At 46.0% G+C, this 26,928-nt stretch overlaps 1 protein-coding gene across 1 annotated transcript; it reads right to left on the bottom strand.

Moving 5' to 3' along the window:
* Positions 1–1,439: 1,439 nt before the first annotated feature.
* On the bottom strand, positions 1,440–26,618 carry LOC144152784 (putative arginine--tRNA ligase, mitochondrial). The gene is made up of 17 exons (XM_077684246.1): positions 26,372–26,618; positions 26,229–26,320; positions 26,051–26,156; positions 25,063–25,131; positions 21,935–22,145; positions 21,145–21,221; positions 20,399–20,483; positions 20,254–20,327; positions 19,743–19,849; positions 17,977–18,054; positions 16,868–16,928; positions 13,177–13,384; positions 11,304–11,487; positions 9,578–9,673; positions 5,281–5,355; positions 3,224–3,287; positions 1,440–1,568 (listed from the first exon to the last, which is right to left on the bottom strand). The coding sequence occupies exons 1-17, from the start codon at positions 26,534–26,536 to the stop codon at positions 1,482–1,484; spliced, it is 1,839 nt and encodes a 612-aa protein (XP_077540372.1). The 5' UTR covers positions 26,537–26,618; the 3' UTR covers positions 1,440–1,481.
* Positions 26,619–26,928: the final 310 nt, after the last annotated feature.

The raw sequence follows: 26,928 nt of genomic DNA, 5'->3' as shown, positions 1-26,928 counted from the left end.
GGCGGTTGTTTACAATGTATACTTTTGCAGACGCACAAGTCATATATGCAAGGGCCGTCGTCCCCGAATTTTTGTCATAAGCAGTAGCCGATTCAGATATAATGCGCAGTGCACTACTTTGCTCAAGCAGGAATATAGAGGACAAATATGACTTCGGTACTTCACGACGCAGAGAACTGTTGACAAACCGAAGTAGTGGCTGTCGCGTCATATGATAAACAATACGCCGGCACCGCAGGGGACGTGTTGTGTATCATTTTTGAAACATTGTCTTCGATATTATGCTTAAGCAGAAACGTCAAGGTAGAGCGTAGCGAGAAAAAGCCATTTTATGCAAGTGTGAAGTCAAAACAAAAGCTGCTACGAATGAGCATATCACTAGCCAGAACTTCTAGGTGCTGCTGAAGTCATCCTTCCAGTGCTAGAAGACGGGACACAGCAGAGGGGTAAGCGAGACAACAGCTATACATCAGAATTTTTACGAAACACGCAATACGAGGAACAGAAACAGCGTATCAGAATTAGAAGAGGTAACCCTTGATGACCCCCACACGTGCACATTCGTAATCCTCCCCTTTCAGAAAATACATTTCTTAAATTTGCTTGACAGGGCCGCAGATAACTTGTGACTCAAGCATTGCCTTCTTCGGCAATACAAAAGGCCTTGGAAATTTTTCTTTGACACTGATTATTGAGCTTGTTCAGAACCCACACGTTTCCGCAAGCTGGCCCTAAACGATAGGCTCAGAGAGCATCATGCAGCTGTACAGGTGGCAACTGGACCAGGGCACTTGGCTTACCATTGTCACAATAAACACTGAAAAGTAACTGCCAAAATTTTGGGAAACAAGCAATGAGAGCTTTCTCATCCCAGTGCAACAGCTTCGTAGCCTTTGTGGCAGTAGTTCATGGCTGTGCGACATCCGGGGGTATAGCTGGTACTCAGCTAATTAAGTCGGCTGGCTTTGGCACACATTACATAACAGAGAGCAAATTCAATTTGTAGGTACGTGGGCACCAGCTTCCCCATCTCTCATATTGCCGCCCACTTGTGATCTGAAAGAAAAAAATCGCACACGTGTCTGCCAGTGTCTGCCATACTGGCTGGTTTGATGACCAAATGAACTGTCTGCGCTCAGTGAACCCTCTTGCATTTGCACATTTATAGCCGTGAATCTACTAGTACAACATGCACTCTACTGCGCAACGCTGCATAGGCGTTGCACTTAACTGCTACCACGAAAGAAGTGATGGTCTCTTTTATTTGCCAGTGTAGAATAGCTCTGAGCAGTTCCTGGGCAGCTCCAGAACTGCTCTCGCAATAGATGTGCTATGGGCTAAAAAGAATACGGAGCTGTGCTGGAACAGTTTTGAGTAGTCCAAAACGACAAGTTGAAGAGACCGCGCGTGAGCAAGAAAGGCACACATGCGCCGTGCAGTTCACGAAAAAACGACAGTACGGCCTTTAATAAATGGAGAGTCTACATTGCTGCGAGTGGCTGTACCCCCAAGAGGCGCATCCCTTGTCCTAGTGTCACCCTTGCAGCATGGAAGAGGCGCAGCCTTGCCTGCAAAACAAGCCGGCATTGCAAAGAAACGCTCACAGAGAACTACGTCCACATCACTTGGTGCACCTGGGAGCCAACAGGTCTGACCACGTGGCAAACTACTACGTTGAAATGCACTAGTATTGTGCTTCTTCTGCAAAAACAGCTTACATGCTGTGTTCATAAGCTCCCCTCCTGGTTTGGCTATATTAAAGAGATCACAAAGACAATATTCATCCTTGCTTTAACTTGCTCTACTCTACTCTGAAGCACACGGCTTTCACCAAAACAAAAATATGGAAAAACTTTTGGGTTTTGCACTTTGCAACAAACGCCATACGGGAGATACCAAACACAAAGAATTTAGTGTGTTAACTCCACGTCTGCATTAAAGTGGTCTAATCAAATACAACTGGAGGCCTTGCTGCAATCACATAATCACGTTTATTAGCGGCAACTTTGAGGGCAGCCATCAATCGCTTGAGCTACCGTATTTTCGCGTGTATAACCCGCCCCTGCATATAATCCGCACCCCCACTTTCAGCCCGCTAAAAAATTTTTTAAAATATCCTAAGAAAAGATACAGGAAAGGCTGCACCAAAGCTACTGCTCAAGCAACATATCACATACTGTGCAGACAAAAAAAGTGTATATCTAGGAAGTAGAATACACTAACTGCAAGGCGAAAGTCGCAATTCACTCAGCGTCACTGCTCTCTCTAGAGCTATCACTTCAGCAGCAGTCCTCACTGTTATGTACAAGGTCATCTTCGGTTCTATCTGCTATTTGTGTTTGTTTGTTTTTTGCTTTCGTCATTGTTTTTTTTTTTCCTTGTCCTTGTATGTTTTGCGCAATCGCTGCCATGCAAGGCTTAGTGTTACTGTGCAGGGGCTTCACGGCACAACGTGTATTGCCATGAAGCCGCACCAAAGCCCTGTGTATGACCCGCACCCCCACATTGCCACTGAAATTTTCGCATTTTTGGTGCGGGTTACAAGCGCAAAAATACGTTATACAGTCCCTGTGATGTCGCAAGGGAAGTGCAAGGAAGTGGCTGCCGTGTCACAGTCATTTCATTTGCTTCTCCTATTACCTAGCTTATCCACCTTCACAGTATCTACTAAAATACGACCATTTCTAGTACTTGATGTTTCATGACTTGGTAAGAGTTCCACTGCACAAATCAGACAAAGCAAAAACAGGAAACATCTACACCTTCCGTTCAGTCCTTATGTTGTGCTTGTTGCAGAATCCTTATTCCCTGACCTTTGTTTTCACACGCTTCAATGCAAACTGGTTTGAGGCAGCAGCGCCCAGTAATACGGGCATAAACAACGCTGCCTTGGCGCATCTTCACTGAGCTACCAATGCTACAGGAAGAAGCTGGCTTCCAAATAATAATGAAACAGTCTGAACCGAAGAAAGCTTGTCTGGTGAGGAATGCTACCCTTTACACAAAGCAGGCCTTCCAAGCTAACTGAATGAGCTTCCAGCTTTTCAGCTTAGCTGAAGGAACTAAGGGCTTTTCCTCAGGCTCATTAAAAAAAAATTTGTGTCTTCTGCATCTCCAGGACAATGTAAAAAGGAGGTTCTGTAACCAGGTGTTGACACTTCTACAAAGGGTTTATGAAAGTAAAAAAATAAATTAGAAAAAACACCGCAGTCTGGTTCACTACCTGTGCCACAGGCAGGGCTTGGTTCTTAACAGGAAGCTCCTTGGCAGCTCGTCCAATGGCATGACTGCACACACGGTACAAAATTCAAAACACGAAATGAAAAAAAAAAAAAAAAAGCCTTCTCGGCATCATTTGTGCACTTTCATAGAATTGTGTTCTTTAAAAAATGCGACAAATCCCCCCACCTAAACAGCAAAAAAAAAAATAAATTCACGGACAACTGCAATAGTATTTTTAATGCAAAATTTTAGCACAGCTCTCTACGTCTTTTGGTTTTACAATATATTGAGGCAAAGAACTTGAGAGGGAGATGTGGGCATATACAGTTATGAAAGCTTTTTTTTTTTATCACTAGAACAGTGCTGTGAGTAACATGTCTGGCATGAACATGTGTGGCACGTTGCAAATTGAGCGGAGTGTGGCACAACTGACTTGCTAATCGGGACATCACACGAGGGAGCGCGTAGGTGATGTGCGAGTGTGTTTCACAGCAGTCTTCCCAGACAGACCTCCACTCGCAAATGGACGAATGCACGCTACTCTGGTGCCACCGTAGCCACCACCTACAGACATTCATTCATGCAGTGCTGTGCTTCCTCGTTCTTCAGTTTTCCTGCTCATGCTTCCGCTGCACCTTCCCCCACTTTTCTCCTCGCACTCTCCTTGCCACCACCATCACTGATACTCTGCAGCTCTCCATGTTCACTCCCTCTCATCCTTCTCTGTGCCAGTAGACTGTTTGCTCAGTTGTTATGCCTACACTAACAGTGTACCAGAAGAGAGAGGCGTGTAATTTGGGGCAGATTAGCCCTTTCAGACGCTATGTACACAACTGTACATTTCAATTCTGCGGTTTTTTACAAAAAGAAATACCAAAGCTGAAAGTTTTTGCTAGTTCAGCATAATTTTGTATCCTTCGCCTAACAATGAAGAGCTTAGGGCCATCAGGTGGCTAGTAAGAATACTAAGAGCGTAGACAAACAAAATGGTGACACACGTGACGGCTTCAGCGGGAGAGATTTTTCAACTCCTTCTCTTCGTTTACTCAAGACTTGTGACCCTACAAAATGTAGAAACAATGAATAGCACACAAAAATATACGTATGTGGAAATATTCAGCGTTACTTGACGCTCCTGACTTCTGTGACGCTATGTACACAATTCTGAGCATGACCGTAAAAAAAAAAAAACTACGATTGTGTTGGGGTCAGTAACCTGCCAAATCATGCTATTTGGTGAGATACAGAGCATAGAAACAACAAAAAAAAATTTCTAGGGGAAAATAGCGAGCGGCATCTGAAAGGGTTAGGGGGACCCCTTTTGGGATGGACATTTCTGCTGAGTAACTTGTGTTGTTAGCAGTGCCCCTGGAGGCCACTGCTTACCAGTTGGTTTCAGAAGCTTTTTTTGTTAAAATAATTCTCATCTATTGCTCTAACTAGTCTTATTTCTTCATTTCATGACATAAAGTTTTATAAAACCCGTCAAATAACTGTTTAGTTTGATTTAAAAACTTATAGGTGGCGCTGGCTGCAAGAGGAGCTCTCTCGGGAACGCCTGCTGCTCCATACAATTTTTTGATCGCAAAAGGGACCCGCACTCTCCGTTGCTTTTTCTCTCACACGACACACCTTACCTTCTAGTACACTGTACCTAGGGCGACAGCGATGCCTCTCAACGAACACAAACATGTGCGCAAAAGCTGCACTCTATATATGATGACTACTGCAGTCATGGTTATATATTGTAAGCGCTAATGACTAACTCTAGGCGCCGAGCTTCCTTCATTGCTTCCCCTCCATTTATTTGCCATTGGGGAGGATTCCTCTTCGTCTTCTTACCTCACCCGTTCATCAACAGCACATCATCGTTTGGACACGCGACGCTTCATGATCATCATCGTGGTTCAAGGTCTCTTCTCGGGTTCGGGCTGCTGCCTGCCGCATCAAGGGCCTTCTCGCCTTCAACCAAACCTTCTCGCCGGAGCTTCTCAATATATATAATGGCTACTGTAGTAATGGTTACCGCAGTCTATACATACTGGTTACTGTGCCTACCTGAGGGAGAACAGGTGCTGTGCCACTGCACAGGGCTCTAGCTGGTCCACAGCACTGCACACAGCCTCCTCGAACCTGCAGAGGGAAGAGGAGGGGCAGGGCAGAGGTGCTAGCTTAAACGGCGAAAAAAAGTGAAGTTTACCGTATTTACTCGAATCTAGGCCAATACTTTTTTTTTTAAAAGTCGTTTACGGAAGTCGGGGGTCGGCTTAGATTCGAGGATGAGGCTTTTCTGTCACCGCTAGCCACTCAACGCCATCTCGCGGCCATAAGCTTGCAGGTTTGCAGTCGCCATTTTGCTTGTTTGAACATTGTGAACTCGGCTCTGAGCATTCCCTGCTTGCTTGCGTTTGCCACTGCGTGACCTCGAAAAGCGCCCGTGTTCGCGGCACGATGGCGCCCACCAAGCGGTGCCACTACACCGCGGCTTTTAAGCGGAAGGTAGTCTTGGAGGCCAAGAAAACTTCAAACCTTCAAGCACAGCGTGAATTCGGCATCAATGAGAAGCCAATAGCGAAAGCAGCAGAACGAACTTTTCAGCTGCACTGCCAAATGAATGGCCTTCACAGAACCCACGAAAGGTCGACACCACGAGGTGGTGTCGGCCCGTATGTAATACCCCGCAAGGAACCTTTAAGGGTACAAGAAATAAAATAAAAATGGAAAAGAAAGTCGCTGACTTTTTCTAGCTGCAAAGAGACGGTGGAATGCCTGTGATGACGAAGATGATACAGGTGAAGGCGAGGGAGATCGCAAACGTACGAGGTGTCGCACGGACTCGGTTCAAGGCCAGCAGGGGCTGGGTCACTCGCTTTATGAAGCAGTTCAGGTTCAGCCTCCAACGGCAGACGTCTGTGTGTCAAAAGCTGCCCCCTGACTTCAAGGAGAAACTGGTCGCATTCCAGCGCTTTGTCATCAAGAAGCGGGTGGAAAATAAGTACCGACTGGGCCAGATTGGTTATGCTGACCAGACCCCGGTGTATTTCGACATGCCTGTGGCCTACACCGTGAATGACAAGGGCGCGAAAGAAGTGCTGCAGGCAACAAGAAGCAGCGCGCCACCGTGATGTGTTGCATGGCCGATGGGCAAAAGCTGCCGCTATACATTATTTTTAAGAGGAAGACTCTTCCAACTGCAGAAGTTTTCCTTAAGGACGTCGTTGAGCGAGCCCACGAGAATGGTTGGATGAGTGGTGCCCTCGTCAAAGATTGGGTCAAGACTCTTTGGCAGCAACGTGCTGGTGCTCTGCTGTTTAAGGAGTCACTCCTGGTTCTGGACTCCTACCGCAGCCACTTGATAGATGCCATCAAGTCCGTGCTTTTGGAGGGCGGTACGGACATTGCGGTAATACCCGGCGGTATGACAAGCCAGCTACAACCGCTCGACATGGCCATCAACAAGCCATTCCAGGACAGGCTGCGGAAGCATTACAACGACTGGCTGACGCTGCAAGATCACCAACTAACATCGACTGGGCCAACTTGCGAACTGGGTCGCTGCGGCATGAGCCGAAATCCGGCCGAAGTAACTGTGCGGCCTTCCGTAAGTGCCGCATTTCGAATGCGTTGGACAGAAGTGAGGACAGTGCACTGTGGGAAGAGGACAGTGACAAAGAGGACGACGACAATGAGGGCACCGAGGTCGACGATGACGAGTGAGCATTGAACATTCTACGACAAGCGCCGCAAGCGTAACAAAGTGCATGTTCTAGTCTCAGTCCAGTGCCTTTTTTTCATTTGGTTTACATTCGAGGTACGTTTTTTTTTTTTTTCTGGTCTTCTGAATTTCGGGGGTCGGCCTAGAATCGAGGCCGGCCTAGATTCGAGTAAATACGGTAGTTACTCTTGCCACAGGGTGTGACGTCATGCTACACAAACAAAATCAGAAGTGGCCGCTACGTTAGCCACAGAATGGCACTAGCCGCTTCGTTCATCATCATCATCATCATCATGAATTTCATGTTTAGGCGATTCTAGATGTTTTCGTGGCTGCTGGCTGAATACAGTAGTGCTAGTATTCGCTAAATTAGTGCTTTTCTCTGGCCAATATTTCAGTTAAAGTGCAAAAAACGAGTGATCAGCTTAGCGACTTCGTTGCATCAAGGTTAACCACCACAATGGCTTTGCTACACAGAGGTCGCAAACACATGGTCTTCAATGGGAGTGGAAATGGGGAATAGAAGAACTTCGTTAAATCCAAGAATTTGTTACATCCAGGTTTAACTGTAGTAGTATGCAGGTGTTCATGGCACAAAGGCGCCTGTGGCCAAAGAGTACCAAAACTAAACAAGTGTATTGAAAATGCTGGTTCTGCCAAGTTAAGCTTTCTTCCATGCTCATCCTTTGTTTCCGCAACCCCTGCGTTTAAGATCAAACCTTGTTCGGGATAATAACAAAGGTTTGATGAAGTTATGAATTAGCTGCTGCGCGCCTCAATTAACCACCGCCCATCTTTCATTAAAGTGCAAAAAGATTTCCCATTGTGCAATGAAAAAAAAAAAGTGATGCCAGTCCCAGCAGGCGCTCACAGGTTGAAACATGCACAGAGAGCTTCCAAAGCAGCAGACCAACCGAAATCCTTCTGCTCATGTGTGTCCCACACAATGGTGAGTGACTCGAAGGCCAATTGGCACATTAGGAACTAGATATTTGTTTTTACTTCACTTCTCAACCTACCGTGTGGCATGTTCAACCATATTTGGCCATTTATGAACGATGGTGTAGAGCCTATCAATATGAAGGGAGTGAGTGCAGTGAGCCGGTGCATGCTGCGCGGTGCTCGAGAGCTGTAATACTGGAGTGATGTTGGATGTCATCATAAATTAAACATTTTTAAGTTCATATCTGGCTCCTCATTGTCTCAATAAAGGCAACTGGCCAGTCACGCTCACAAGTCATGCGAGCTAGCCAGTCGGGCTTCCAACAAAGTCGTCTGCAAAGGCCCGATTCACAACAATGGCATCACATTTGCAAATACTCAGCCATTTGCTGCTCATCAATCGCCACAGTCTCTCTCATCATTAAAGGAGCCATGAAGATAAAATACAAGTTTGTGTTATTCAAAAGATTTCGTGTTTTGTAGTGCCCCCAGCGCTTGTTCGAATGCAAACGCTGCTTTATTCACTGAGAAATTAATCAATTGATGTTAAAATTTTGATTTTCCCGCTAAATCGTGTGTTTTCGTAGCTGCAATGACATCACAGACCGCTCTGCAGCCTAGGATCCCTTGATTCGCGCGTCCGCCGTGCGGGGTAGAGACATGTACACGCTGGGGCCGCCATTTTGGATCGCTCACTCGCCGCCGAAGCAAGTCATTGTATCAAAATCACGCTAAAAGTATCGCCGCAACGCGGTTAACTGGCAAAGTTTGAATCAACTTATCTGTTTCGCGTGGCTGGGTCGCGTGGGAAACGAAACGAACAACGCGCTGAGCACGTTGACCCAATCGCAGCGGCACGGGACCGTTCAAAGGGTGTCTCCACCCTGTACGGCAGAGTTGGTATAGAGGTATTCGCGCGTTTGTTTACGTTACTCAGCCTAGGTGGCGCCACCATACCATGGTGTGTCGTTTTCTGCCTTTTTTTTCGTTCTGGGAGAAAATCGTTTCGTGAAACATACTACTCGCTCGACAAATATGTTCACGTAAGACACCGTCGCGTCAATCAATCGGCCAGTGTCGTCTGAGACAACCCCAAAGCCCCGCAGTCCTGTGCAGCTAAACAAGAATAGTGTGCGCAGTACCAACAGCAGCAGTACGCAGCGGTACTTCTATTTTTACATGTGCTTTCGTAACTTACACTTACCACCATTCTTACGGCTTAAAAAAGAATGCGCCCTAAATTTAAGGCAAATAGCTCGTTCGGCAGGCTTATACTCTGCCTAATTTTCGTTTGCTTTTGTCGCCTCCGCCAATCGCAGGGCTGTCTCGTGTGACATCATAGGTTCTGTTGCGGGAAATGAGCTAGTGGGTCGCATGGCCATTCCCTTTTTTCCTAATTATGTGGCTTATTCGACCAAAGTTTACTTTAAAAGTGGTGTCAGTATGATTCTAACGAGGCAATCTTTTGAATGAACCAAACTTGTGTTTTCTCTTCATGGCTCCTTTAACAGCGACGGCTAAATAGCATGCGTGCTTTTAGCAAAACACTGGTTATGACCTCCTTGGTATGCCAGCAGTGTTGGCAACTACGTGCCACAACAAGTGGTGGTTGAAAAGGTCTTACACACAAAGGAGAAACAAACTGCACAAATGAATATACACGAAAAGGGCGAGGAGCAGATCATGACCAGGCCTCACCTGGCAATCTGGACGGCCAGGGCGAGTGCACAGGGCTCTTGTAGGGCGTCTATGGCCACCTCAGGATCCACTGGGAAGCCAGCCTTCTCTTCAATGCTGAAAAAAGATTGCCATAGTAAATTCAGCTAGTTGTGCTACAAAGGCTTCTACATAATACACTTTGGAACCTGAGCATTGTTTTGGAATGCAAAAAAAAATGAGGACAGGCTGTTGATGTTTGACAAATAGCGCATTCACATTAACAGATGCTGCATTCTTACCTTTGGACAACTGCTTCAACAAAAAATTGGCTAACAAATGGCTGCTCCGTATTGCGAAATTTCAGCACATTTGTTCAAGTGTTTTCTTTACTGCAATCACATTACTTTTTGTTGCGATGACATAAGCTTCAATTAACCCAGACTCAAAAGCAATCGCGACAAAAATAGAAACGGGTTGTTCAGCAATCGCTTTTGGATCTACTGAACGTACGAATTCCTGCACACCCTGGACAGCAGATTTTACGGTGTTAACTTCCAATGTGGTGCTCAAACCAGGGCCACTCTGACAAGCAAGTCACACTGGGAACCGTAACAACAACCCTCTCTCAAACTTGCTTTAGCAGCTTTTTTACGCTCGCTCTAGTGGTACGTGCTCTCCATGCAAAAGGGACTGAGTTGATTGAGCGGCCAGCCCTACGAAAGTACAACCAGGAACGAGCGTACCACTAACTACACACTCCTTTTCTACTGTCCTCCTCACCCTAGCACCGTTCCCTTTTTTTTCATTTTCCTTACCGTACTCTCTTCGCTACCACTGTTCTTTCATTTTCCACTGTCTTCTGGGCCCGCCTGTGCGAGCTGATCACACCAACATCGCACAAGCCAGAAACAGGCATTTAAAAAGCTGTGCCGTAAATACTTGTGATTGCTGACACCACACCATTTTCACCAACTTTCATGAACCTCTCTGTACTAAGTCATACACTGGCTGCACATCAACGTCTTGGGCAGTCAAGTTTGTTTAAATGCCACTATCACAGCTTTACGCACTTCCAATTTTTATTCAAGATGTCAGTATGAATCTTCCTTAAGCTTGTAGACATGCGAAAAAAAAAAATTGAAGGAAGGAAGCTCACACTAATGCTTAAGACTTGAGGGTAGCGAAGCTGATTGCAACCTTCACGATAATCACGAAGGTTTAAGTCCACGATTACAGCCGACTCGCTTCTTGTTCACCGCAGCAACAACCTTTACTCCATCATTGTTGCTATAAGTGTGAGCTTCGTTCATTTTTTTTCGAAGTGATAATCATTGAACATCACCTTGGAAGGGTGTACACTACAACGTGTCTTTCTCGTTCTGAGCAAGTGTTACCACGATTACGGTGAAAGCTGGAGTTTTCTCTTTTTTTTTTTTTTTACCAATCTTGGCCGATCCCCCTAAGTGGGTATGCTTGGTTTGACGAACATGCGCAGGGGACGCTGGGCAGTCGTCGCGAGGCACGCACACACGAGCGCTAGGCATTTCCTTGGTTTTGTAAACAGCCGGGCGGTCGATGCGAGGCCTGCGCTCACGTGCATGCGCTCGGCAATATTTTTCGCGTTTTTAACTGCGGACACGAAGAATTACAATTTGCTAAAGAGCTTCGCTGTTAAAGAAAAAAAAAGGGACAATAACAGGATGCAAGCAAAGCCACACAACTCCCAGGGTGGCTCAAGCAGTTGTGGACAAGTGCCGCTGCCTACCTGCAGAGCCTGGCATGTGCGTACTGCAGTGACACCCCCGAGTCGCCGGCAGCGTGCAGTGCTTGGTGCCAGTCGAAGGTGACGTCCCGGTTGCGGCGACCACGCAGGCAGTTCACGACGACGGCCGCCAGACCCAGCTGCTCGGCCACTGCTGCAGCTGCCACCTCACCGTCCACCCGCGTTGCTGCGCACACCATCCAACACCCACTGCACTAACCTCTCTTTCTCCAGGGATGCACGCAGTACAGGCGAGCCCGCTTATAACGAACACAACAGGAAACCGAAATCACTTCGTTATATCCGCTTTTCGCTATATCTGGACAGAAAATCTATGTATACACCAATGGTAACGGGAAACGAATAATTGTTCGTTATAGCCGCTATATCGTTAAAACCGGGTTCACTATAAGTGGGCTATACTTTAGTGGTTAGACTTCATTCATAAGTGCCCATATGCCTTTACCTTGGAACTACCGTGAACTTTCACCTCATTAACTGTCAGTGCCAGGTTTGTTGAGTTTGTAACACAGGTGAACACCAACGGGCATCACAGGGCTGAGCAAAGAAGGCGCCACTGGCTGTAAGCATAGGGTTTCGTACTAATGTGCATATACTAAAAAGAAATCTGGCGTCAGTGTCTACGTGAGCCGTGCTTCAGCAAGCGTTCGATCATGCACCGTGGCGAAACGTCCCATTGTCACTTCCCATGGCTTACCAATAAGCCAAAAAGCTGCCTATGGCTGTGAAAAACAATATTGCTACAAGATGATACAGTGTACTAGAAGAGAGAGGTGTGTCGTTCGGGGCGCGATTAAGGGGGTCGTTTTTGCGATGAAAATTTCTGTTGTAAGCAGCGCCCCTGGCGGCCGCTGCTTACCAGTTGGTTTCAGAAGTTTTCTCTGTTAAATTAATTCTTATTTCGTGCCCCAAATAACCTTATTTCTTTGTTTTATTGTATAAACTCTTATAAAACCCGTCAAATTACTGTTTAGTTTTATTTAAAAACTTATATGTAGCGCTGGCTACAACAGAAGTTCTCTGGGGAGCGCCTGTGCTCCATACAATTTTTTTCATCGCAAAAGGGACCCGCGCTCTCTATTGGTTTTACCCCCCTCGACACACCTTATTTTCTAGTACACTGTAAAGATGACGAATGAGTGAGCAGTGGTACATGGCCCTGTGGTTCTACCCACCAACGACGAAGCTGTGTGCAGGTGCAGGCTTTTTATAGACCACTTGTAAATAAATTGCATAGCTCTGTGGCATCATGTAAATACAACGATTCACCATCACCCATCGCTCGTCTAATTTTTCTTGCTGCCACCCAACAAGATTATTGTAAAAGAGTACTTAAATTGTTTACTTATTAGAAAAATGCAGTTCCACCAGGTTTATTAGTTGGGGCTTATTTAGAAGTGTCATGAAAGACAAACAATAAAAATTTTCCCATTTTTTTGTTGTTGATCTTGGTTTCAAGAACAAAAAAATTCACGCATCTTCACGAAGTAAATCATGACGAGTGGGCGAAGCACTGGGGATTGTTCTTACCGTAAATCACCCATGGCATTGCCCACTCACGCATGTAAATGAGTGACAATGCGTGTGTACAGTATATGCAATTCCAATCCAATCCAATCCACGGACGCCAAGCCCCGGACAAAGCAAGGTCCTAAGGTGCTTCGCCCCTAAAAGAAGCCACATGGCTAGCCAAGTCAAGTAGGAGACAAACGTTGCTAGCTCCTATGGTGGCACCCACGAGGGCAAGCGATTACAGTGACAAATTTCCCTCTAGTATATGTCAGCACGAAACTCTATGCTTATCAGCAGGAGTAATAGTGCACGCACACAGCAATAGAGTGGCGTCACCACCTACTGGGTGCCTGATCCATGGCATGGTGGGCGCGGCGTACGGCCTCGTCCAGCAGCTCCTCAAGGAGCATGCCCTGGGAGACTCCCTTGCGGCTGCTGACGCCTCGTATGCGTCCGAAGGGCACGTGCCTCAGCCGGCCGGACCACTCCACGCCCAGCTGCTCCAGCGCCAGTGACAGCCGCCGAAAGTGATCCGCTTGCGATCGGTCCACCTGAACGGAAGAGAGCATCTTCAGCAGAACCGGCAAGTGGCACATGCTTGAGGAAGAAGAAGTGGCACTGAGGGAACACAATAAGTGAGCTTGTGTAGACTTCAAACACCTCTCATTTTGTGGCCATATCTTTGGACATCTCATCATCACCATCATCATCACCAGCCTATCTACGCCCACTGCAGGGCAAAGGCCTCTCCCATTATCCTCCAATTACCCCGGTCCTGTGCCGACTGTGACCAATTTGTCCCTGCAAACTTCTTGATCTCATCCGCCCATTTAACTTTCTGCCGCCCCCTGCAACGCTTGCCTTCTCTAGGGATCCACTCTGTTACCCTTAATGACCAACGGTTATCTTATTGCCTTCGCATTACATGCCCTCCCCACATAAATTTCTTCTTATTAATTTCCACCAGTATGTCCTTAACACGCGTTTGTTCCCTGACCCACTCCACTCTCTTCCTGTCCCTTAATGTTACACCTATCATTTTCCGCTCCATTGCCCTCTGAGTCGTTCTCAATTTAAGTTGAACCCTCTTAGTGAGCCTCCAAGTTTCTGCCCCGTAGGTGAGTACCGGTAAGATGCAGCTGTTATACTTTCTTCTTCAGGGACAATGGTAGGCTGCTATTCATTATCTGAGAATGTCTGCCGTATGCACTCCACCTCATTCTGATCCTTCTAATTATCTCTGCCTCATGGTTGGGATCCAGGGTCACAACTTGGCCTAAGTAGATATACTCTTTTACCACTTCCACTACTTCGCCCCCTATCCCAAACTGTTGTGCTATGCCGAGGTTATTGATCATTACTTTAGTTTTCTGCATATTAATTTTCAGGACCACGGTTCTACTCCGTTCGTCTAGTGCGGAAAGCATGCTTTGCAATTCGTCCCCCGAGTTACTTAGCAAGGCAACGTCCACAGCAAATCTGAGGTTGCTGAGGTATTCTCCATTAACCCTTACTCCCACCTGTTCCCAATCCAACGTTCTGAATACTTCTTGTAAACATGCTGTGAATAACATTGGAGGGATTGTGTCTCCTTGTCTGACGCCCTTCCTTATAGGTATTTTACTGCTCTTCTTATGGAGGATGATGGTAGCTGTGGACCCATTGTAGATATTCTCTAGTATTTTTACATAATGCTCATCTACTCCCTGGTTCCGTAATGCCTGAATAACTGCTAGGGTTTCGACCGAGTCGAACGTTTTCTCAAAATTTATGAAGGCCATATATAGGGGTTCAGAATACTCAGCGCACTTCTCTATCACCTGATTGATCGTGTGAATATGGTCTATTGTTGAATAACCTTTATGGAACCCTGCTTGTTCTTTAGGTTGACTGAAATCTAAGGTTGCAGAAATTCTGTTAGCGATTACCTTGGTAAGTACCTTGTAGACGACTGACAGTAAGCTGATCGGCCTGTAATTTTTCAGGTCCTTCATGTCACCTTTCTTATGGATTAGGATGAAGTTCGCGTTCTTCCAAGATTCCGGTACGCTTGCAGTCATTAGGCATTGCGTATACAGGTTTGCCAGTTTTTCAAGTACAATTTCTCCTCCATCCTTCAAGAGGTCTGCTGTTATCTGATCCTCACTAGGTGCTTTGCCCCCTTTCAATTCTTTCAAAGCCTTCCTTACTTCTTAGGTCGTTACTGGTGGGATGTCTATCTCCTCTGAACTACTTACTCGTTCGGCATTATCCTGGATGTCCTGGCTACTGTACAGATCCCTATTGAACTCCTCAGCCACTGTGACTATTTTATCCCTATTTGTGATGACATTGCCTTGCTTGTCTTTAAGTGCATACATCTGATTTTTCCCCATGCCAAGACGCCTCTTTACTGCTTTCAGGCTACCTCCAATCTGTACAGCGTATTCGATCCTCTCCATATTATACTTTTGTGTGTCAGCTGTCTTACACTTATTGACTAACTTAGAAAGCTCCGTTAGTTCTATTCTGTCAGCTGGGGTGGAGATTGTCATGGTTTGCCGTTTCCTGATTAGATCTTTCGTCTCCTGGGAAAGTTTACCAGTATCCTGTCTAGCCATCGTGCCCCCGACTTCTACTGCACACTCCGTGATAATGCGTGTAAGATTGTCGCTGACTTCCTGTGTCGTAAGCTCGGCTTCCTCGGTAAGAGCTGAGTATCGGTTCTGCAGCGCGATCCTGAATTCTTCTATTTTACGCCTTACTGTTAGCTCATTAATTGGCTTCTTTCGTACTAGCTTGTTACGGTCCCTCCTCATATCTAGCTTAATTCGAGATCTTACCATACGGTGGTCACTACACCTTACCCTTCCGAGCACTTCCACATCCTGCACGACGCCAGGGTTATTGCATAATATGAAGTCTATTTCATTTTTGTGCTCCCCATTAGGGCTCCTCCACGTCCACTTCCGGCTCTCCCGTTTACAGAAGAAGGTATTCATTATGCGTAGGTTATTCCGTTCAGCAAACTCAACTAGTAGGTCCCCCCTGCTATTTCTACACCCCAGACTATAGTTCCCAACTGCCTTGTCTCCAGCCTGATGCTTAACTACTTTAGTATTGAAATCTCCCATAACTACGGTATACTGTGTTTTTACTTTAGCCATTGCCGATTCCACATCTTCATAAAAGCGTTCCACTACCTGGTCGTCATGGCTGGATGTGGGGGCATAGCCCTGTACCACCTTGAGCTTGTACATCTTATTGAGTCTAATTACAAGACCTGCTGCCCTTTCGTTAATGCTATAGTATTCTTCTATGTTGCCAGCTATGCTTTTATTGACTAGAAATCCTACGCCCAGTTCTCTTCTGTCCTCTAGACCACAGTAACATAGAACGTGTCCATTTTTCAGCACCGTAAAGTTGTCACCTGTTCTCCTAACCTCACTAAGCCCTATGACATCCCATTTGATGCCCTTTAATTCCTCGAACAACACCTCTAGACTCGCTTCACTAGATAAGGTTCTCGTGTTAAATGTTGCCAGGTTCAGATTCCAATGGCGGCCTGTCCGGGTCCAGGGATTCTTAGCACCCCCTACTGCGTCACAGGTCTGACCGCCACCGTGGTCAGTTGCTTCGGAGCCACTGGAGACTGAGGGCCGTGGGTTAATTGGCGTATTCACGGGAGGTCATCTACCTGAGGACATCTACCTGATCATAAATAATAGAAGCAGGGCCCACGACGACACGACCCCTGCTTTGTTTCCTTTGAGAACCTCAAGCATCGGTTTACACACGCAAATCTCTTCTGTGCAGCAATGTTTCACGGAAAAAGAAAGATAAGAAAGGAGTACAACTCTGCAGCTTTTTAAGATGCACGTGCACGTCGTGACACAAGAGAAGCTGTGGAGAGCTAAAGATACTGGACAGCTGGCTAGGGTCCAGAAGGGAGGAAGCATTTGATGCCCAACTTGGCAGTGCTACAAAAACACACTGTGAAAGGTTGTCGATGAATCTGCAAGGCGTGCCAAACGTGAATCCAAGCCACTACTCACCACGTAGTAGGCCCAGTCAAAGTTGTACCGCTCCTTGCGTTCCAAGGCAGCCACCACATCCCTGCACCAAAGCCCTGCCACTATGTCCAGGTGCTTGTCTAAGAGGGCAAGAGGCACAACGCTAGAAGGCAGCATGCACAACACCCGCAACACCCGAGAAAGCTTGGAAAGCAACGAACTTCTGAGAGGCATTTTGTTCTGATCACAAAGTTGGAGCTTTCAATTAAAGTGGGCTGGTAACCTGCATTGTGTCCTCATCAGAAACAAGTTTTAAAAAGGCAGAGAGGACTGAACTACCCCTACGCCTCCTGAAAATGTCAAACACGTTAGATTTCCCATACCAGACATGCAGTAAAATCAGTTGCACAGAGAAAACTTCGTAGGCCTGATTAAATTTCTCTTTGCTTGACACCATCTGCAATAAACTACGGCTACACTATCAACCACTTAGCATGGCAACCTTCAAATGGCAGTAAAGGCAAGAGACACAAGTCTGCATTATGACAGATTAGTGTGACCAGCTGACAAATGTACCCCACCCAGCAGTCAACAAATCTGCCCAGCAAGAAAATGCCAAAAACATAAGATGGGGAATATTTTCCCACATCACAGTTTGTGGTGTCGTAAATGGTGGGCAGCATGGCAAATAACATCAACAAATATGCTTGCAGGTATGGGAAAAATATATTTGGCAGCTTTTGGTAGGTTGCCCGTGCAATTTCTGCTAAAATTCAGTGCATGATTTCCACCACAAAGAAAAAGTAGGAGGCAAATGCCCGCCTTACTTGGTTATTTTTTCTTCCCCTTCTTAACTAAACAAACAATGTGCCTTTCATCGTTGGAAAAATGCTGTGAGCACAACAGAATGCCCAATCTAATTAAAATAAGGATTTAATAAGCCTTTACTGTCCCCCATTAAAAAGCAATTGAAGAGGGTGCTGGTTTGGGCCTGTTGGTCAAACATGACAACGAACTGAAGCACTTCAATTCATAGTAGTTGACCTCTATAATGTGCCTAATAATAAAATAATTGGGAATAAACAAAGGAAATCAAGAAATAAAACCTGAGCCCAAGACACTGGGAAGCATACAAGCAAGCAAGGACTTACCTCGTCAGGTACAAGCTGGCCCCAGAGCTCTTAGCAAGAGGAACAAACTCTGAGCACTCGATCCCCAGCACACCATCCCTGCGGTCAATCCCAGTCTTCAAATCACAAGAGAGCAGTTCGGGAGAAATCCAAGCCACTGCTACCACACACTGCAACTACATTGAACTTCTAGTTCACTATACCGCAACGCCGAGGAACATTGTGGTATTCAAACTATGTGGGGGAACTAGCATGCTTCATTGCAAAAGAAACAGGACATCTATGAGGGCCTCGGGGAGTAAATGTAACGTTCTTATCAAACAACACTATCAACCCTTCGATGCTCAAAACTTTAATTTGTTGCTTAAGATTGTGAAAACATTTTACGATCTAAAAGAACTTCCGATGTCACAAATATGAAGTAAGAAAAAAATCTCGTTCATTAGGACGGACACAATGACCCACTGGGCACTGGGAAACACCGGGCACTAACTGCCCATATATCAGTTGAACAAAAGAAAGCTACCTTGGTCAGCATGATTTATGGTTCAAGTGAAGACAATAACGTAAAGTTTTTATTGCTGTCATTTGTATTAACAAAGAAACTGCACACTTTCGCTTATTGGACACTAGCCCATTGAGCCCCCGGGCTTGATGCGAGTTGACACGCATAAACAAGACATTTTTTAGCACACGGAAGTACGTGCCGCCCTCTCTTTTCTAATTTTTGAAGCTCCGGGAACCTTTGTTTACCAACAGATGGTGTAAAATGTCAAAAAAAAAAAACCACAAAGTGCTAAAGAAAAAAAAATATTGTTTGAGTTGTTCCTCCTGAGCAACATTGGGCAACAAAGGGTTAATTAGCAGCTATTAAATTCTGTTTGCAGACTTCAGATAAACCTTATTTCCAGTCCCGGAACTTAATAAGTGCGGTGGTCAAGATGTGAAAGGTAATTCCAGTTTTGCCTTGCTGTTCCATGTGGCATCTACTGTCATTAGACTACACAGGAGAGACAACACTGCGTTTTCTTTTTACATGGCATTTCCTTCCTAATACACACTTTTTCGTTAATACAATGAATCGAGTGGCTGTAAAGAATTTGCAGTGGATCTTGCTCATGACAGCTGCGATGCCAGTGTCAACCTCGCATCACAAAGATTGCACAATATGCATCATTGGTTAGGCTTCCCAAGGTTCGCCGACGTCAACCTCACACCACATAGGTTATATGGAATACACAACATGCTAAGTCGCACAAGGTGCAATACACTACTTTGAAGACTGCTGCTTCAACTGACAGTCAAAACACAATATAAGAAAGTGGCTCAATTAAGAAAACAAAGCGAGTATAAAAAAAGTGCCTGTACATAACTGCTGTTTTTTTTGTTTTTTTTTTCGTTGCGCAAGTCATATCTGTGCACAGCGGTTACAATAACTCAGGAGCCCTGTCTAGCCTTCGACACAGTTGCTAGCATCAAGAATACAAAGGATAGGCGAGATAAGACAACCCCCTGCATTCAGGTTTGTAACAAAGCAATGTAAGTGTTTGGGCTTGTTGGTTCATACTTCATACAGAAAACAGCGCTCAAGACAGGACACAAAGAAGGAAGCTACACACACATAGCACTGTTTTTTGTATGAAGAATTCAGGTTTGTCTTCCCGTTCCAGCTCCCTGCACTCTCGGCACCAGCAACTCTGTCACAGTGTCATGTACTGAATCAGTCGGGCCTTTTTATCCCTGGAAATAAACACTTTTGGTGGCAGAACAAACAAAGTGACACGGACCCCCGGGCAGCAAGCCTTGCCTCCGCACGGAGCCGCTCCAACAGGTCCAGGGCTGCCTGGCTGTGGCAGGATTCGGCATCCAGGACGTCGAAAGAGATGCCCAGGCGCTGTGAGCGGGAGGAGTGCAAAGACTGTGCTGTTGGTTCCAGAGGTGAAGGGTAGGACACATTTATTCGAACCTCATTACTGCCCTAGCACCATGTCCACTGAGACACAACAGAGTGAAGAAGCAACAGCAGGGAACACACACAAATATGACGGCATGAACTGTCATTATGTGTGGCCGATAGAAATTAGGTGAAATAGTACTGAAAGACAAGGTCATTTAGCGAAAATCAGTCAACCAAAAGAAAATTGGGGGAAGGAACTCAAGGAGCAAGGACTCAACTGAAACAGCACCGAATGAATGCCGAGCTAGTTGAGTGGGAACTGCAGCTGAGCCTGTGGTTTTTCTTTATAGGTGCCACAGCAATGCCAAGTATATTATCATCGTTCTGCAAGCCATGCTCACCTGATACAGTTTGCTATAGCCATCCAGACTCAGCTGCCGCCACTGTTCCCACTGGGCCACTGCCTCTGGCTGACCTGGGAGAGACGTCCGTGAAACATGGTCAGCTCAGCACCGCCACTGCCCAGCCAATGGCAGCAGCCCTCACCAGCCTCAAGGTCAGCGAAGCACTGCAGGGCTTTGGCACGAAACACGGGGTCCTTCTCTGCATCCGCATTGGCTGCCACATACACCTGGTCAAACGGACAAATGTTTTCACAAGCCCTGCAGGGATCACTCCAATCCAGCCACAGCAATCATTCACTGCGGTTTGACATAGCGACTTGCCTTGGCAACAAATACAAGATGCAAAAATAAGATTAAAGAGACAAAAAAAGGGAACAAAAAGGCATACATGCCATTACTTATACAACATGACATAGCAAAGGGTAGGCACCCTGTATTACAGTGTGGCGTCGTGTTAAAGCGGCTGGCTTCCGCAAGAGTACAGAAAAAACCTCGCTACAAGAGACACTTGGTTATAAGTGACATTTAAATGAAAATGGTTTGGTTCGCTTACCTAAGTTCACCATGTTAGCAACATCGCGTACAAGATACCTTTGTTACAAGAGACATGTTTCCTGGGTCCCTTGAGTGTCTCTTGTAATGAGGTTTCACTGTACCACTTTGCAGTAGCCCATCCCCACTGTCCTGGTAAGCATGTGAAAAGCACATGCACATGTAGCAGTGCAGCAAGATTTGAGCTTTCTTGCTTTGTCACTGCATGCACGCCAACCTCTTTTCCCACAGCGAATACAGGCATAATGGCTTCAAGAGCCACATTTAAATCTTTATATAAAGCTTTGGCATTAAAGTGAGAACGACCAGGGCAAACTTTCTGAGAAGAACACGTACTGAGAGCAGGTGCTTGAGAGGGTCCCTTGCCAGCTCATCACTGCTGCCATACTTCTTGAAGCCAGCACTCAGGAGACCTGTAAGAGAAACAAAAAGGCATCGCTAGCGTCAACATGCTCTTCTCTCACTGAATGGCAAAGAATTTTCACAATGACATCTGAAGTGAATTTATCAATTTTCAATTATTACAGCAGAATTTCACATGTGAACTATATGAACTATATATTTCACTATATAGCAAGGTTGTGGGGCCGTTGCTTATTTTTAAAAGTTGATAAAAGATAAAAAATTGGCCAACAATTGCGATACTCCCTAATGCGAAATTTGTGCGAAATTTGTTGCCACCACTAAGCATGTCTGCCGGGGTGCACTTTCTCTCCCCCCTAGGACGCTGTTTTAATCAATGCTTTAAATAGAAGTGTAGAGAACACTCCTTCATTTGGTGGGGTCATATGCAGATGAATGGGGGTGGGAGAATGGCAGCAACTGTAGGTTTAGCAGAGCTAGTTCAAAAGGCACAGAAGGAAGGGATGGATCTAGTACCACTTCGAGTTAGCAGTGGACAGCAGGACACAACATCAAACGTTCCAACGAACATATTGGTTCCTCATGTTCTGTATCCCCCCTGGAAAGTGACACCCAGCCAGTTGAACTACGCACTAGCATTAAACGAAGTACAGTGCCACGAATCAAGACGAGAAAGTGGCCAAGGACCTCAAAGGTTATCTCGAGGAGGACTACCCCCCGCACTCCTCCTGCACACAAGACGAAGGGCGCTACTAGCACGCACCGCACTGTGTGCCCCAGTCGCCCAGGTAGTTGAGCCGGGTGACCCGGTGGCCCGCGAAGGCGAGCAGGTTGCACAGGCTGTGCCCCAGCAGGGTGGAGCGCAGGTGGCCCACGTGGAAGGGCTTGGCCACGTTGGGCGAGCTGAAGTCCACCACCAGCCGCAGAGGGGAGGCCACCAGCTGAGGCATGCATCCTGGCGAGCGCAGGGCTTCCTTCAGCAGAACGGAGGACAGGGGAGAGAACACCCTTATCTTGACGTGTGCTCTGCGTTCCTTGAAGCACTGGGAACAGCTGCCGCATCTTCTGTCTCCCTCAAGATGCACTGCGTGCACTGCCACCTTCCATGAACAACCCTAAGCCAGGTGGAGGCCGATCTCGGCCTGAGTTTGTGAGAACTGGAACTATACGCTTTGTGCAGCAGAAGCACTAGTGGAGGTTGAGATGTTTTAGAATTCCACCGCTTAAAAGAGGAAACTCAGTGAAGGGCTTTCTTACATCTCAATCATGCTCACACCACCATGGTATTCACATAAAGTAAAACTCCGCTTGCGAACAATTTCAAGGGACCAAAGAACCAAGTCAAGAAGGGTGGGGAAAGATTTCGCCCCAAAACGTTTTGAGCTATGGAAATGGCACAAGAACTGTCGTTGCATGATCAAACCACTTCAAAAACAGAATGGAAAATTGTCACAGGGCAGAAGTGAAAGAGTTTTAGAGTTTAGAGGCTAAAACTCATTTTTCCCGCCAGGTACTATGGAGGAAGAAAGGAACGTGAACCTTTGACACATGCCTAAGGTTTTACGTTTGGAACTCCCAGAAAACTCTTTAGCTTCTATACACAATCAAGACTGCACAAAAGCTTTTTAAAAAGTTACACTGCACTCAATCAGAAGTATTTAAAGGAGCCATGCAGACCAAATGCAAGTTTGGTTCATTTGAAAAACTGCCTCGTTAGAATAACACTGACACCACTTTTAATGCAAACTTCACTCAAATAAGCTATATAATTAGGAAAAAAGTGAATGGCCATGCGATCCACTAGCTCATTTTCTGCATTAGAAGCTATAATGTATTATGGGTAGCTGTGCAATTGGCTGAGGCCGGCAAAAGCAAATGCAAGTTAGGCAGGGCTTATAAGCTTGCAGAACAATCTATTTGTGCTTAAAGGAGCCATGAAGAGAAAATGCAAGTTGGTTTTATTCGAAATATTTCGTGTTTTATAGTGCCCCCAGCGCTTGTCCGGATACAAACGATGCTTTATTCACTGAGAAATTAAACAATTTAAGTTAAAATTTTGATTTTCCCTCTAAATCGTTTGTCTTCAGGGTCTGCAATGACATCACAGGAACCGACCGCTCTGCAGCCTAGAGTACCTTCATTCACGCATCCGCCGTACAGGGTAGAGACACGTATACACTGGCGCCGCCATTTTGGGTTGCTCACTCGCCGCCGCAACAAATCATTGTGTCAAAACCGCGCTTAAATTGTCGCCGCAACGCGGTTTACTGAAGACGTTTGAATCATATTGTCTGTTTCGCGTTGCTAGGTATCGTGGGAAACGAAAAGAATAACGCGTTGAGCCCGTTGGCCCAATTGCGGCGGCACGGGACCGTTCAAAGGTTGTCTCCACCTTGTACAGCGGTGTTGGTTTGTTCCCGCGTTTCTTTACGTTCCGTAACCTAGATGGCGCCACCGTACCGTGGCAAGCGTTTGGTTTGTTTTTGCCCGCATTTAAACCTGGCTTGTTTATGTTCTGGGAGAAAATATTCGTTCCCTGAAACAGTGCTCGCTCGACAAATGGGGTCACGTAAGACACCGTTGCTTGCGTCAATCGGCCAGTGTCGTCTGAGACAACCCCAAGCCCCGTAGTGCTGTGCAGCTAAACCAAGCATGCTGTGCGCAGTACGAACAGCAGAACGCATCAGTACTTCTATGTTTACATGTGCTTTCGTAACTTCCACTGTTTGTCCCATCATTCTTATTGCTTTGAAAAGAATGTGCCCTAAATTTAAGCGCAAATCGCTCGTTCGTCTAGTTTGTAAGCTCTACCTAATTTGCGTCTGCTTCTGCCAGCCTCCGCCAATCGCAGAGCTTAGCTCATGTGACATCATAGGTTCTGTTGCGGGAAATGAGCTGGTGGGTCGCATGACCATTCCCGTTTTTCCTAATTATGTAGCTTATTTGGGCGAAGTTTACGTTAAAAGTGGTGTCAGTATGATTCTAACGAGACAATCTTTTGAATGAACCAAACTTGTGTTTTCTCTTCATGGCTCCTTTAAGTTTAATGCATATTCCTTTTATAGCCATAAGAATGGCGAGGTATAGCAATGGAAGTTACGAATGTGCACGTAAACATCGAAGCACCAGTGCGTAATGTGCACACTATGCTTGTGATGTCTGCACAGCAGTCCGGCGTGTTCAGCTTACACTGGCCAACTGGCAAAAGCGACATTGCCCTCTGTGACTCTGTTTGTCGAGCATACCCAATATTTCATGAAATGATTGCCATCTACCGTAACAAAAATTAGCCAGTCAAAATCCAGTCATAAAATTAACCAAAAAAATCCAGCCATAAACAAAGCGAGGGCGGACAGCGGTGCCAAGCAGTATTGTGGCGCCGCCTAGGAGGACTGATGGTAAACAAGGCATTCCGTGTTTGCTGCAGCCCTAGTCAGCATACCTATGTTTGCTTCAGGACTTGTCTGGATATGTCATTGTACATGTCATGAAACACACGATTTAGCAGGAGAATTAAAATTTGGCTTAAACTGTTTAATATCTCAGCGAATAAAGAATCGTTTGCTTCTGGACAAGTGCTGGGGGCACTATGAAACACCAAACCTTTCGAATAAAACAAGCTTCTATTTTGTCTGCATGGCCCCTTAAATGTATATGCTGCAAAAATACAACAAACACGGTAAGCACACTGCATTGCACACTACCGTGTCATTGGGCAAGGTAGCTTCGATACATTAATTAAGCAGTCCAGCAATTTTTTCTGAAAACAATGCAGCAACAAAAAGTACAAATTTGGCTGTCTCCAGTGTACAAAAGCTATCGTGGCTGCCGCAGCATTTAAAAAAAAAGACCAACCGTCTACCATCTGCCGTGTGGCAGGAACCACCCCACCTTGAGAAAGCCGGTGCGCTCCAAGGGTACAGTCAGTTCACCAGGCTCGACCAACACAGTGTGAGACAACTGCAAAATAAGTACCAGTCTTTCCAAAGGAGCTCTTCCAAGCGCACTTGGCTGGCAGAAAGTGGAAAATTTTTCTCCTGCGGGGTGCACTCTGATAATGAATGTGTTTTATGGTGCGAGGCCACCACGTTGACGACATTTTGACCAAACTATTCAAGCGTGCCTAACTTAAGTAAAACAAGAACTGTTCATGCTAGAAATTTAAAAAGGTCGTTACTGTGCTTTGCACAAACGTAAAGGTCAAAAAGGAAACAAATAAAGTTTACGTTAAACTTTCTAGAAATATTTTAATTCGAGTAATGCCACACTTCATGGCTTCAGCTGCATATAAAGCTTAAAAACTTTATATGCAGTTGAAGCCATGAAATGTGACAGTACTCGGATTAAAATATTTGGCAAACACTGCATGGTTTACGGGCCGGCAAGTCTACCAACGAAATGCCTGCGAGTCGAAGGTGCACAGCCAGCTACGCGTTGGTACAAGAGTGACTACGCACAGCGAAAATTTAGTGCCGAGGCCAAGTGCCTCCAGCCACCGCCTTTACGAGGGCACCATCATGGGCACCCGACTACTGAATCACCATCCAATTTTGTCCCACAGTGATGAGGGCCAAAGTTTTAAACCGTGATTCAAAAGCAACAGAAAACAGAAATATAACACGCAGCGAGAAAATTTATAAAGCTCTTGCTAACACGGAGATTCTGTCAGCAACTGCGGAGCAGTAGAGCAGAAGCTAGTTACTTTAGGTAATCGCCCATACAGAGACTTTCAAATGGCGCGCCGCAGTGCAAAGTCTGTGCTCTTTTTTTGTCCCTAAATAATTTCTTCACTTTCCTGAAAATTAAGTTTCCGCGACGAATTCTTGGCTTTTGCACATGCATTCGTGGGAGGGGGCCCCAGTAGGAGCGACCAACTTACTTCTTTTTTGAGGTCAGCTTCCAGCGGTCCTCTCAGCTCATCGGCTTCAACACCAACTGTAGCGGCGAGCTCCGACAAGGATACAGCAAGAGACGGCGCTGCACAGCTTGTAAAATATAAAAAAGCAGCGCTCACATTAGTGAACAAGACGAGCACGTACGCTACTTTTATCTTTTACCTCTTATTCACCCTTAGTTTGACGAGGGAAAGCACGGAGTCGCCGGTCGGTGGAGTGCGACCCCTCACAACGCGTTTCGCCGTCTGGCAGATCTGAAAAGCTGGGTTTGCTCACACTCTCTGAGCGATCGCGACCGCAAATACCTGTTCTGCAATCGCACGCCGAAGTGTTGACACCATGCCCGCACTTGAGAAGCAGCGCAGGCAGTTCCTCCAGAGCTTGCTCTTGTTTACATCGTCGGAAAGCACATGGACAGGTAATGATGTCGATGCGGCTGCCGGTACGTGTAATATCAGCGGGTAACCCATGGAGAGGGTAACTTTTTCATTGCAAGAAACGTGTTCCACCTGTAGAAACAGTTCAATACGAACCAAATTAGTACAGTGTTATATCACAGCGCCAGCTGTGGTGTTGGCGGTTCATCGTGTCCGCACCACTATCTTCATACTAAAGCTTGCCTTTAAAGCGTACTTTACAGCAAGCACACTTGCGTTGAGGTGAAGAATCAAATACAGTTTTGACCGGGAAGGCTATTGCATCATTGGCTTTAATTATTTATATCACGTGTCATCTGACAATTTATCGTAAGTTATGTCAGGGGAGGCGGAGGCTGCAAGGAAACTACAGTGTACTGCAACGGAACGCTCGCTGAAGAGCGGTTCGCCTAAAAAGTGGCACCAGATTTATGTTTGAAGCTCGG

The sequence above is a fragment of the Haemaphysalis longicornis genome, unplaced genomic scaffold (genome assembly GCF_048455015.1).
Source record: "Haemaphysalis longicornis isolate Haplotype H1 unplaced genomic scaffold, Haemaphysalis longicornis Haplotype H1 scaffold_9, whole genome shotgun sequence".
Lineage (NCBI taxonomy): Eukaryota > Metazoa > Arthropoda > Arachnida > Ixodida > Ixodidae > Haemaphysalis > Haemaphysalis longicornis.
This window is presented reverse-complemented; position numbering and strand designations above follow the sequence as displayed.